At 59.8% G+C, this 10861-nt stretch overlaps 1 protein-coding gene across 1 annotated transcript in view; it reads right to left on the bottom strand.

Annotated features, from left to right (window-relative positions):
* Positions 1-979: 979 nt before the first annotated feature.
* Positions 980-10861, bottom strand: part of SPNS2 (spinster homolog 2 (Drosophila)) — a gene marked incomplete at its 5' end in the record, with an annotated part of 39880 nt that continues 29998 nt past the window's right edge. Inside the window, 10 exons of the mRNA XM_011980459.1 lie at positions 980-1586; positions 2093-2139; positions 2623-2786; positions 2875-2973; positions 5051-5116; positions 5462-5651; positions 5755-5907; positions 6201-6343; positions 7685-7751; positions 8021-8172. Of these exons, the coding sequence (XP_011835849.1) occupies positions 2097-2139; positions 2623-2786; positions 2875-2973; positions 5051-5116; positions 5462-5651; positions 5755-5907; positions 6201-6343; positions 7685-7751; positions 8021-8172 (1077 nt within the window). The remainder of the gene's footprint in view (positions 1587-2092; positions 2140-2622; positions 2787-2874; positions 2974-5050; positions 5117-5461; positions 5652-5754; positions 5908-6200; positions 6344-7684; positions 7752-8020; positions 8173-10861) is intronic.

Raw genomic sequence — 10861 nt, 5'->3', positions numbered from 1 at the left:
GGGAGCCACCAGGGAGTGATTTAAATAGGTTTATTTCTTCATTTACAAGAGGAATATATTTGGCTTCTCTCTTAAGACTCTGAGATTCACAATCAGCAGCCCTAAAAAATAAAGGAGCAGTTTGGCTTCCGGAAGGAAGAGGAGGCAACACTCGGACCTGGTTCTTGTACAACAAGAAAACATGGCTGGGGCCCCACTGAGGCTGAGGCTGGAGTGGGGGTGGAGGCTGGTCTTTGGGGGATACCACCCCCACCCCATCCTCTTGTCAGACCCCCAGGGTACCCCAGAGCTTGGTGGGTGGGTGTTCCACTAGCTTACACACCACTGAAGCCACAGCCAGCCAGTAACTAAGGGGCAAGAAGAGCATTGTCCAAGCTGGCTCTTGGGGCCTCCTGTTGGCCACAAGGGCCCCCCCCGCACCAGAACCACCTCGATTGCAGCAGACGCGCAGGGAGTGTGACGCAGGAGGTAAGCTCCCCCAAAGCGGGTTGGGGCTGGTGTGAAGTTGGCAGCCGCATCCCGGTGTGTGCACGGATGGGATGTGGGTGATCGAAGGCCTGGCCCCCAGGGTCATTTGGTGGAATACCAGCGGGTAGGGGCTGGCGTCTCCCGGGGGCCTCTGCCTCAGCTCTGGGGCAGGAAACTTTGTGGATAGCTGCTTCCTCCAGCAGCCAGAGCCCTGGCTGCTGCCCCACGGATTCTGGGAATGGTCTCCTGGGCCCTGCCCCTGGAAAAGGCTTGGCTCAGCCTCAGGGAGGGAGTGGGTTCCTGGCTTGGGGGCTGGTGGCAGGGAGAGGAGTCCTGCAGAGGTGGGCTGGTGTGTCCCTCCTAGAGCCCTCGAGCCTGGGGGCACAGGTGGTGTACAGCTGCAGCCAGGGCCTTCACCCCTGGTGATGCCAGCTTGTCAGAACAGTCCCCATCTGGGACCTCCAGGCTAGGCGCCAACCCGAGATAGTGTCCTCCAGAGAGACCAGCCAGGCCAGGGAGTACCCAGCGACTTGGGTGCCCAGCTTCAGTTGCCAGGTTGAGTCCGATATCCCCGAGGTCCGAGGCCCAGCTGAGAAGCAGTGGTCCCGCACACCAGGCCCTTACGTGAGCCTCAAAGCCAGGACTGCCGCCCTGAGGCCTGGGCCACCTGCTCTCTGTAAGGTCCAGGGTCTGTCGAGTCTTCAAAGCTGCAGATCCTGCTTTGCCCAGCAAGTTGTGTGGGAAAGTCCGGCCCCCTGGCCCTTCGTTCCAGGGAGGGCAGGGACTTGCCCAAGATCACATAAGCTGGTGGCAGGCCAGGCTCTCCCCGGACACCCACTTGGGGCTGTCTTCTTCCTTGGCCCCAGGGGCCCTGCAGCCCCAACCTAGGGCTGGGAATCTGTCCAACCATGTGGCTCCAACACACACATCCTTCCAGGGTAACTGAGGACACAGCCTCTTCTTGATGCCAGGGCCACTCAGCAGGCCCAGGCCAGAGAGGGGGGATGCCCAGCCGTGGATCACACACAAAGCTTTGGGGCAGCCCAGCCGGTCCCGGACGCTGTAGGACACCTCCCGGACGAGGTGGGAATGTGAGTTCTTCATTGTCCCAATGGCACCTGGGGAAAGGGGTTGTTAGGTCAGAAGTGGGGCTTAGTGAGGCCTATTCCACGGCTGCCCTCCCTCCTTCCCTTTTCTTGCTGTTTGGAGACGCAGGCCTTCCGCTGGTCTTGGGGCTGTGACCCTGGCTCTGGTGCTGCTGGGAAGCTATAGCTCCCAGAGGGAAGGTCCAAGGAGTCAGGCCCTGGTACATCTAGGAGGATCTGGGAGAACAGAAGTCCGGACAGAGTGGGGAGTTCCTGGCCAGTCCTGGCCCTGACCTATGTGAGGCCCCACCCAGCCCTTGGAAGGAAGGAAAGGGGAGCTCATTTACTGGAAGGAGGAGCCTGCTGTCCCACCCATGGCTCCATCAGTAAATTCTGGCAACATCTTCAGAGACCAAGCCCAGGGTTGGTGGGATGTGCTGGGGCAGGAGGTGACTCCGAAGAACAGTGCTCCCTGTCGCCTCACCCTGGCCTTCCCCCTCCCGCAGGGAGCCCCCGCGGGCCTCCCGGCCTGCACTCACCACCTCAGACTTTCACAGATGCGGGCGGCATCACCAGCTGGTTCACCCTGGGGGAGAGACGGGCGGGGGTCAGGGCGGCGCATCAGCGGGGGCCGGGCCCGGGCACTGCTCTGGCACATCGCGTCCTGGGGGCCAGCTGACCGGAGGTGCTGGGCAGGGACCTCGTCAGCCCCAGGGGGAGGTGGGAGAGCCCAGGGGTGGGGAGAGGAGAGAGAGAGAGGAGTAAAGAGGAAAGGAGAAAAGTCAGAAAGTAAGAGGAAGGGGAGGGGGTCCCAGCTTTGAAAACCACTAAGTCCAGAGCCAAACCCATGTCTGGACCCACTGGACACCCCTGTGGCCCCCCACAGCTCCAGGCTGACCCTGGTGCTGAGCCCCAGAGGCACGGAAAGGCCCGGGGGCTGGACCCCAGCAACCAGGTCACCCACCGGGTGCATGGGAGGTCTGTACCCTCCCCACCCATCCCAGGGCAGGGCTCACAGGGGCTATCACGGTCCCTGCTTCCCAGCAGGCCTTCCCTCACCCCCACTCACTGCTGCTCAGCCTTGGCGCGGTCGCTGAGGAAGAAGAGAGCGGTGGCGAGGAAGAACATGCCACCCAGGACCACGACGAAGGGGCAGAGCATGAGCGCGTAGCCCAGGCTCAGGAACTCCCAGAGCGGGGAGTCCTTGGTGCTCTGGCGGATCAGGTCTGAGATCTGTGAAGATTTGGGGGTGGATGTCAGGGCAGAGCCCTCCTGAAGCCCCCCAACCTCTCCAGGCCAGCCCCACCCCAGGGTTACTCACAAAGCCAATGAGGTAGGGGCTCCCGGCATCCCCCAGCAGGTGGGAGGTGAAGCTCTGCAAGGCCACAGCAGTGGCCCGCCGGGTGGGGATGACCACGTACTGCGGAACAGGCAGGCAGGTCAGCGGCCAGAGGAGCCAGGCCCACCCGCCTGGCCCCAGCCCCGGGCCATGGCGCTTCTAAAGCCCCCACACCCTCAGACTCTCCCCTGCCCTGGATCTTGACACCTCTCCCTGCTGGGCCCTACCTCCTCCCCACAGTCCCCTCTACTGCCCACCCCACCAGCCTGGCTGCTCCTCTCCCACCAGTCACCCCTCCTCCCTGATCCCCTTCCACACACAGCTGCAGTCACCCCCTCAGCCCCAGGGGCTTCCACACCTTCAACCCAGACCACTGCAGCCTGCCCCAGACTGAAAGCATCAGTGGCCTCAAACCTGCTGCGCCCCCAGGACACCCCTCAGAAATGACAATCTTCACCTCCCTCCCAGCTACATGCAGTCAAGGGAGGATACTTTGGGGGTTGTGCGGGTGCCAGTCACTAGAGGCCATTAGCCCGGAGGCCTCCAAGTCTTGGAGTACCCAAGACATCAGGAACGGCCGCGCTGCCACCTTCCTGGGGTGGCTCCTGCTCCATTCCTGAGACCAGGGTGCCTTGGCTTCTGCCCTGGGTCATGGGGACACTGAGATCCAGAGAGGCACGTGTTCCCGAGGGAACCCGAACCCCAGCCGTGGCCATTTGTCCTCACCTCCCAACAAGCTAAAGACCCATCTTGGTTCCTTCCCCTCCCTGAAGACCAAGTGAGGCCTCGACTGGCCTGGGACGGGAGCTGGCCCCTCACCCATGGGCACCCTCAGCACTGAGTGCCAGGCCCTGCTGGGCCCCAGACCCACAGGAGCTTTGCTTCAAAGCTGGGCAGGCCAGAGTCAGGAGGGGCTGGGGTGGAGGTGGGATAGGCACAGCCAGCTCTGTGGGTGCCCAGGCAGCCCCTGTGCCCCAAACTCCGGCTGCCTTGCCTCCTTGGAGCGCCAGCCTTAGTGGGCATTGTGTGCAAGCAGCCAGCACCCACGGGGCATCCCGTTACGGGAGGTGGGGGCGGATAGAAAAAGGCCTGAGCCTGATGAGTGACCCCATTTCCAGCAGGAATAAACTGTGACACTTAATAAACTGGGACACGATTTCCCTGGGACCCTGACCCTGCTGGCAGTTGTCAGGGGCTCCCTGGGGGTGGAGGCACGGGAGGGGTCGTGCCCAGCACCAAGAGCACCTGAGCCACAGACTCACTCCTCCCTTCACGCTGGGCCTGTGCAGTGACCCTGGCACACCCCTGCCACTGCCCCAGCCCATGGACTCAGGAGGACACAGTGACACCCCGGGGGTAGCGGAGATGCTGGGAGGCTTGGGGTGGGGTGAGGCAGGCTTCCCAAAGTGCAGGAGCCACGGTCCCTGGCAGACTCATCTCCGGGGCTATGCCATGCTGGGGCGCCCAACCCCGAGCACCCTGAGAGTCCACCCCTGAGTCCCTCTCTCTGCCCCAAAGTCTGCCCCGACACCTCCCAGATACTCTCCCCTGGCCACGGGACCAAGTGTCACACCCCTGCCACCCCTAGATGGCCACAAAGCCCTAGCCCCACTCCTGGCTCCTCCCAGGGTGCTCCCATCCCCACCCAGGGACCCAAGCCCCTGCTGGCTGCTCAGACAGCCCTTTGTCCCTGGCTGGCTGGTCTAGAGCCCATTGTTGGCCCTGTGAAGACAGCCTCTGTCCGCCCGGCCCCAGCCGCAGGCACGCCTGGGAGCCAGGCTGAGCAGGGAGGGCAGAGCCCATGGATGCTCAGACCCCAGGGCGGGGTGGGAGGAGTGCTGGCAGGCAGCACCACCTCAGTGCCAGCCTGGCACTGCCAGCCTACCAGACACTAACCTGAGCCTTGAGACACCCTCTCCCACTCGGTCCCCACATCTCGCTCTGCCTGCCTGCCCAACCCTGTTTTCCTGCGCTGTCCGGAGGCCGACCCCAAACTCTGATCCCCTCCCTGCCTCTGGGTTCATATTCCTGGCAGGCCTGCCTTCCCCACCACCCACTTCCAGCTCTCCCATCCCTTCATCGGCCCTCCCCAGCCACCCCTGTGAGGTCAAGAGGCCTGGGTCCGCAGCACAAGGTGACCTCGGCCTGCCTGGCTCACCATGAGGATGTCTGCAGTGATGGCCCAGTTAGAAAACAGCAGCGTCTCCCCGACGAAGATACAGATCTGCCCAGGAGAATGCAAAGCCACCATCAGGGGTGCCTCCATCCACAGCAGCTGCAGCCTGCTCCCTACACACTGGCTGCTGGCAGGGAGCCCACGAATCCTCACCCCTCCCAGGCCCACATCCATTCATGGGCTAACCAGAGACCAAGCCATCCCCGCGGCCCTGAGACACCCAGAGGCCCTGGACAGGCCGTGGCCAGGCTGAGGATGAGCAGGGGCAGCCAGAGATCAGGAGCCTCCCCAAGGGAAGGGAACGTCCAGCAAATCAGATCGAATGTCCTGTTCCAGACCCTCCCGTGGCCCAGGTCCAGCTTCCCGGCACCCTTGCCCCCCGACTGCACTCACATAGGCCCCTACAATGCTGCTCTTGGCAGCCACGAAGATCAGGCAGATGAAGATGGCAGAGCCCAGCATGCCCACGGCACACACCAGTGGGTCGGCCCGTTGGGTCTTCAGGCGGCACCAGCGCGTGGCTCCTGCACCCGTGACCACACCCAGAAAGCCCGTAAAGCAGGTGATGGCCCCAAAGATGAGACTGTGGGGACAGAGGACAGTGGGGCATGAGTTGAGGGGGCTAAGGCCGAGGAGCTCCTGTCCGAGGTCCCTCGCCAGCCCCGGGCCCAGCCCGCGGGCCCCACCTGTCCTTGGCTCCACAGGGCGGGCTGTTGCACGTCTCCGCTGTCTTCTGTACAACTTGAGCGCGGTGCAGGTAGAGCGGGATCCACATGCCCAGGGCCCCTGTGGCGAAGGAGACAGCCGACGTGGCCAGGGAGGAGAAGACGTAGCTGCGGCTGGGGAGAGGCCAGGCAGTGACACTGAGCTCAGGGACCTCCTTCAGCCCCCATAGGCAGCCCCATGCACTGGGGAACAGGAGGCCCCGAATGCCTCATCTTACAGGCTCCAGGGATGAGGGTTCAGGCTGCAGGAATAATGATTCTAGGGGCCAAAATATCCCCCCTAGCACTGAGGCAGCAGAGGTGGTGGGGTGTCTGGCTGAGGGTGCTGGTGGGCTGCCCTGCAGGGAGAGGCCCTCTCATCTCAGCACCCTTCCCTCTTCCCACCAGACCCCTTCCCAGGTACTCACTTTCGAATCAGGGCCTTCATATCTCGGAGCCATGAGGTCCGGGTCTTGAGCTGGTCCCCGAGCTGGTCAGCATGGCCCCTTTTAGTGGCCGGGACCAGGATGAGGATGAGTGTTCCTGTGATCATGCCCAGGACAGGGGACACCTGCCAGGGAGCAGGAAGTTAGGACACCAGGGCCCAGTGAGCCTTGTCCCTGCTGCAGGAGGAGGGACTCAGGCAAGCCGTGCCTTTTCTAGGCCCTAGGGGTCTCCTCTGAGCTGGTATCTGCCCAGTCTTCCTAACTGGGCTGCTGAGAAAAGCTGGGGCTGAGGTCAGTCAAGAGACTGGAGGCTTGAGAAGGACTGTCCAGACCAGGGGCAGGACCAGAATGGGAAGGGTACAGGGAAGCCCGGCAGACTGAAGGAAGGAGGAGGGGTGGGTGAGTGGAGCGGTGGATGGGTGGATGGAGAAGAGATGGCTAAAGAGGGGGATGGAGAGATGGACAGAGAGAGAGGGAGGGAGGGACGGACGGATGGACAGACAGATGGATGGACAGATGAATGGAAGATAAGTAGCCAGATGGGATGATGACTTTCAGGGAGGAGATAATTCCTGGAGAAGGTTCCCCATGTAGGTTCCTCAGTCGCGGGGCCCTGGGAAGGTGCTGTCCGGGTATGAAGTGTTGGACTGACAGATCAGGTGGGCTGGCATTTGGTGGGGGGCCCATGCAGGCCCCACAGAGGTTCATGAGCCCTTTTGGATCTCCCCTGTGTCCAGCCCATTTTCCAGAACAGAACTTCCAAGGCCCCAGGCTTCTCTCCGGATGGGAGGGTGACATCCTGGCAGCCTGGATTCCATCTCACCAGCCCCACAGAACAATCTCCCGCATGCCCCCGGGACTGGGAGCCCCTGGGCTGGGGAGTTCCTCTGCCTGCGGCCTCCCTCTCGCCCCCCCCACCTGTCCCCCACCCACACTAAGAAATTCCACGGAGGCCACTTCCTTCCTGCTTTTAGGAAAAAACACTTTGTCTTAAGCTTCCGCTCCTCCGAGAGACTGGGGATCTCTGTTTCCTCCGATTGCACTGTCCTGGGGCCTTGGTAACTTGCCCCAAACCCAGCGAGACAGGAAGTGGCTCCAGACCCTGGGGCCCCCACACAGAGGTCTTGTCCCAGCCTTACCCTAGCACAGTGCCAGGGCTGGAAGCAGGAAGCTCCGCCACGGACCTGGAATTTCCTGACGTGGTGGGAGAATCCTTGATTCTCTCAACCTGGGACTCCCGGGCGGGAGATTCCAACCCTCAGCCTGGGGGCCCTGAGGGTGGCAGGGCTGTGTCTGGCTCTGACACCTCAATCTGGACTCATCTGGAAGGGCAGGGATTTCAGAGTCCAGGCAGCTGGGGGAGGAATCCTGGAGGTCGGTGTCCTAGCCTGGGGTACATCTCTGGGCAACCCTGGGGCGAGATCTGGACTGAAGAGTGTCCTCGTAGGAAGGGACGTAGGCCTTACCCGCAATGCCCAGTGCCAGTCTCCGGCTGCCTGCTTCACGCTGGAGCCAGTGATGTAGCCCAGGCCACTGCAGAGAAGAGAGACACGTCAGGCTGAGCAGAGACAGGGGCTGGGGACAGGGAGTGCCTGCTGGTCTGCAAGGCAGGCTGCCCACCCTCCCCACCCAGCCAGCTGGCCAGGGAGCAGGTCCAGGCATTTCTCAAAGGCTGACCACCTACATGTTTAGTTCTCTGAGGGCACCCACCTGGGCCAGAACCCCAGGGAGTGGGAGCACTCAAAAGTCCAAGGGAACCTTGCCCAGATCCTCACCCAGCCCCTGGCATCTCCGGGTCTCACCTGCCCAGTGGGATGGCGAAGTAGAAGACGGACAGCATGAGCGTTCGCGTGTTCTTGGTGAAGAGGTCGCCAATGATAGTGGGGGCGATAGTGGAGTAGCTGGCCTCACCGATGCCCACCAGCCCCCGGGACAGGACCAACAGCCAGAAGTACTGTGGGGAGGGGTAGAGGATGCTAGGGTACCAGCTACCCATTGTCTGCCTCTCATCCCTTGTTCCCACTTTGCTCCCTCCCCCTGCAGGGCCCAGGAGCCAGGAGAGAGAAGGGTGAGGGTGCTGGTGGGCTGCACCTCCATAAAGACCACCTCCCCCGGCCACTCCGGGCCTCAGTTTGCCCCTCTGTGTAGTGGGTCCGACGGGGCCAGGACTATCCCAGCTTGAGAGTGGTATGGCCCAGGCAGGCCCCTCTGTCCTCATAGGCACTGGGGACACAAGCCTATGTCTCCACTACTTCTCCAACTGGGAGACCTCCTCCCTGGTTCTGACTCCACTTCGGGAGCCTCAAGCCACCACCCTCCACTCTGTCCCTCCCCCAAGCCGGGTGGCTGGGCCAGCCCTGGCAGCACTGAGGGCCCAGTGGGGAGTGGGGAGTGGGGAGTGGGCAGGGAAGCCCAGGGGACCCAGAACCACCCCCCGTACACATCAAAGGGCAAAGCCTGGCTGAGCGGGGAAGGGTGGGGCCCTGCCAGCTGCTGGTAGCATGACCCCTTTGATGTGGACCTGCTCCCTCCATGCCCCAGCTGCCCGGGGCCTGAGAACCCAGCCTGGTCATCTTTCCCCAGCCCCACCCTGGCCACCCATCTGGCCAGCATCGCCCACGTCCAGCCCTCCCCCGGGTCTCCCTGACTTCCCTCCATCTGCTCACCTCGCTCCTGGCTGCTGTGCCTGCAGGTGCTGCCTGTGTTGACCCATCTCTGACCGCTTCATGCTTGTGTCTCCTCCTCCTCCCTCTCCCCATCTCCCTATTTGCCCTTACCTCCTCACCTCTGTTTCTCTTCCTGGCAATCACCTGCCTACAGCCTTGGCCTGTTTTTCTGTTGGGTCATTTGTCTCTTTTGCATTAATTTCTTTTTCTTTTCTTTTCTTTTTTTTTTTTTTGAGACGGAGTCTTGCTCTGTTGCTCAGGCTGGAGTGCAGTGGTGCCATCTCACTTACTGCAACTTCTGCGCCCCGGGTTCAAGTGATTCTCCTGCCTCAGCCTCCTGAGGAGATGGGATTATAGGCACCCAGCACCACACCCAGCTAATTTTTGAATTTTTGTAGAGACGGGGTTTCGCCATGTTGACCAGGCTGCTCTTGATCTGCCTGCCTCTGCCTCCCAAAGTGCTGGGATTACAGGCGTGAGCCACCACATCCGGCCCTCTGTTTGCTTTTAAAAAACAAACATGAGGCTGGGCACGGGGGCTCATGCCTATAATCCCAGCACTTTAGGAAGCTGAGGCAGGAGGGCTGCTTGAGGCCAGGAGTTCGAGACCAGCCTGGGTAACATAGCAAGATCTTATCTCTACAAAAATTTTGAAAATAAGATAAAAATCAGGCCAGGCATGGTGGCTCACGCCTGTAATCCCAGCACTTTGGGAAATCAAGGCGAGTGGATCACCTGAAGTCAGGAATTTGAGACCAGCCTGGTCAACATGGTGAAACCCCATCTCTACTAAAAATACAAAAATTAGCCGGGCGTGGTGGCAGGCGCCTATAATCGCAGCTACGCGGGAAGCTGAGGCAGGAGAATCGCTTGAACCTGGTGGTGGGGGAGAAGGTGGCAGAGGTTGCAGTGAGCCAAGATTGCGCCACCGCACTCCATCCTGGGCGAAAGAGCGAAACTGTCTCAAAACAAACAACATTTAAAAATCAAATGAACATGAAAGGAAACCCTCCACGCATCTTATCCTGTAACTTGCTTTTGCCCCCTCATTCTTATTTTTTTGAAACCCATTTATGCTGGTTAATTAAGTTCTTGTTCATTCTTTTCCTATTGAGTCTCACAGGGCCGGGGACGGTGGCTCACGCCTATAATTCCAGCACTTTAGGAGGCTGAGGTGGTAGGATCACCTGAGGTCAGGAGTTCGAGACTAGCCTGGTCAACATGGTGAAACCCCATCTCTATTAAAAATACAAAAATTAGCTGGGTGTGGTGGCGGGTGCCTGTAATCCCAGCTACTTGGGAGGCTGAGGCAGGAGAATCACTTGAACCTGGGAGGTGGAGGTTGCAGTGAGCCGAGATCGTGCCATTGCACTCCAGCCTGGACAACAAGAGCAAAACTCTGTCTTGGAAAGAGTCATATATACCATTAAACTGTGTGCACCAGTGATGGTCATTTAGATTGCTTTTTTTCTTTCTTTTTTTTTGGTATTACTGCTCTTCTTACATGCATGTATCTACAAGCTCTTCTTACATGCATGTATCTACAAGAGAGAAACATTTCTCTCTTGAGTGTATACCCCAAGCAGAAGGCTGGGCCATGGGAGATACACAGAGTTTTACAATATCCTGCCATTTTGCTCTCCAAAGAGGTTCTACCAATTTACACTCCCACCAGCAGGGCTGGAGTCCCCGATTCCCCACAGCTTTGATCACACTTGGTACTGTCAGCCTTTTTAATTGTTGCCAATCTGACGGGTGTGAAATGGGATCTCATTGTTGTTCTAATTTGCATTTCCCTGATGACTAGAGAAGCTGAGCACTGTCTCTTCCGACATGTATTGGCCATTTGGGTATTTTCTCCTGAAACTGTAGCTATCCCTTGCGCATTTTTCTACTGAGTTATTTGTCTTTTTCTTGTTGATTCATAGTTCTAGATTTTTTTTTTTTTTTTTTTTTTTTTTTTTTTTTTTTTTTTTT

Source organism: Mandrillus leucophaeus, unplaced genomic scaffold (assembly GCF_000951045.1).
Source record: "Mandrillus leucophaeus isolate KB7577 unplaced genomic scaffold, Mleu.le_1.0 Scaffold212, whole genome shotgun sequence".
Classification (NCBI taxonomy): domain Eukaryota; kingdom Metazoa; phylum Chordata; class Mammalia; order Primates; family Cercopithecidae; genus Mandrillus; species Mandrillus leucophaeus.
The sequence above is the reverse complement of the archived record's forward strand: the minus strand, read 5'-3'. Positions and strand labels throughout refer to the sequence as shown.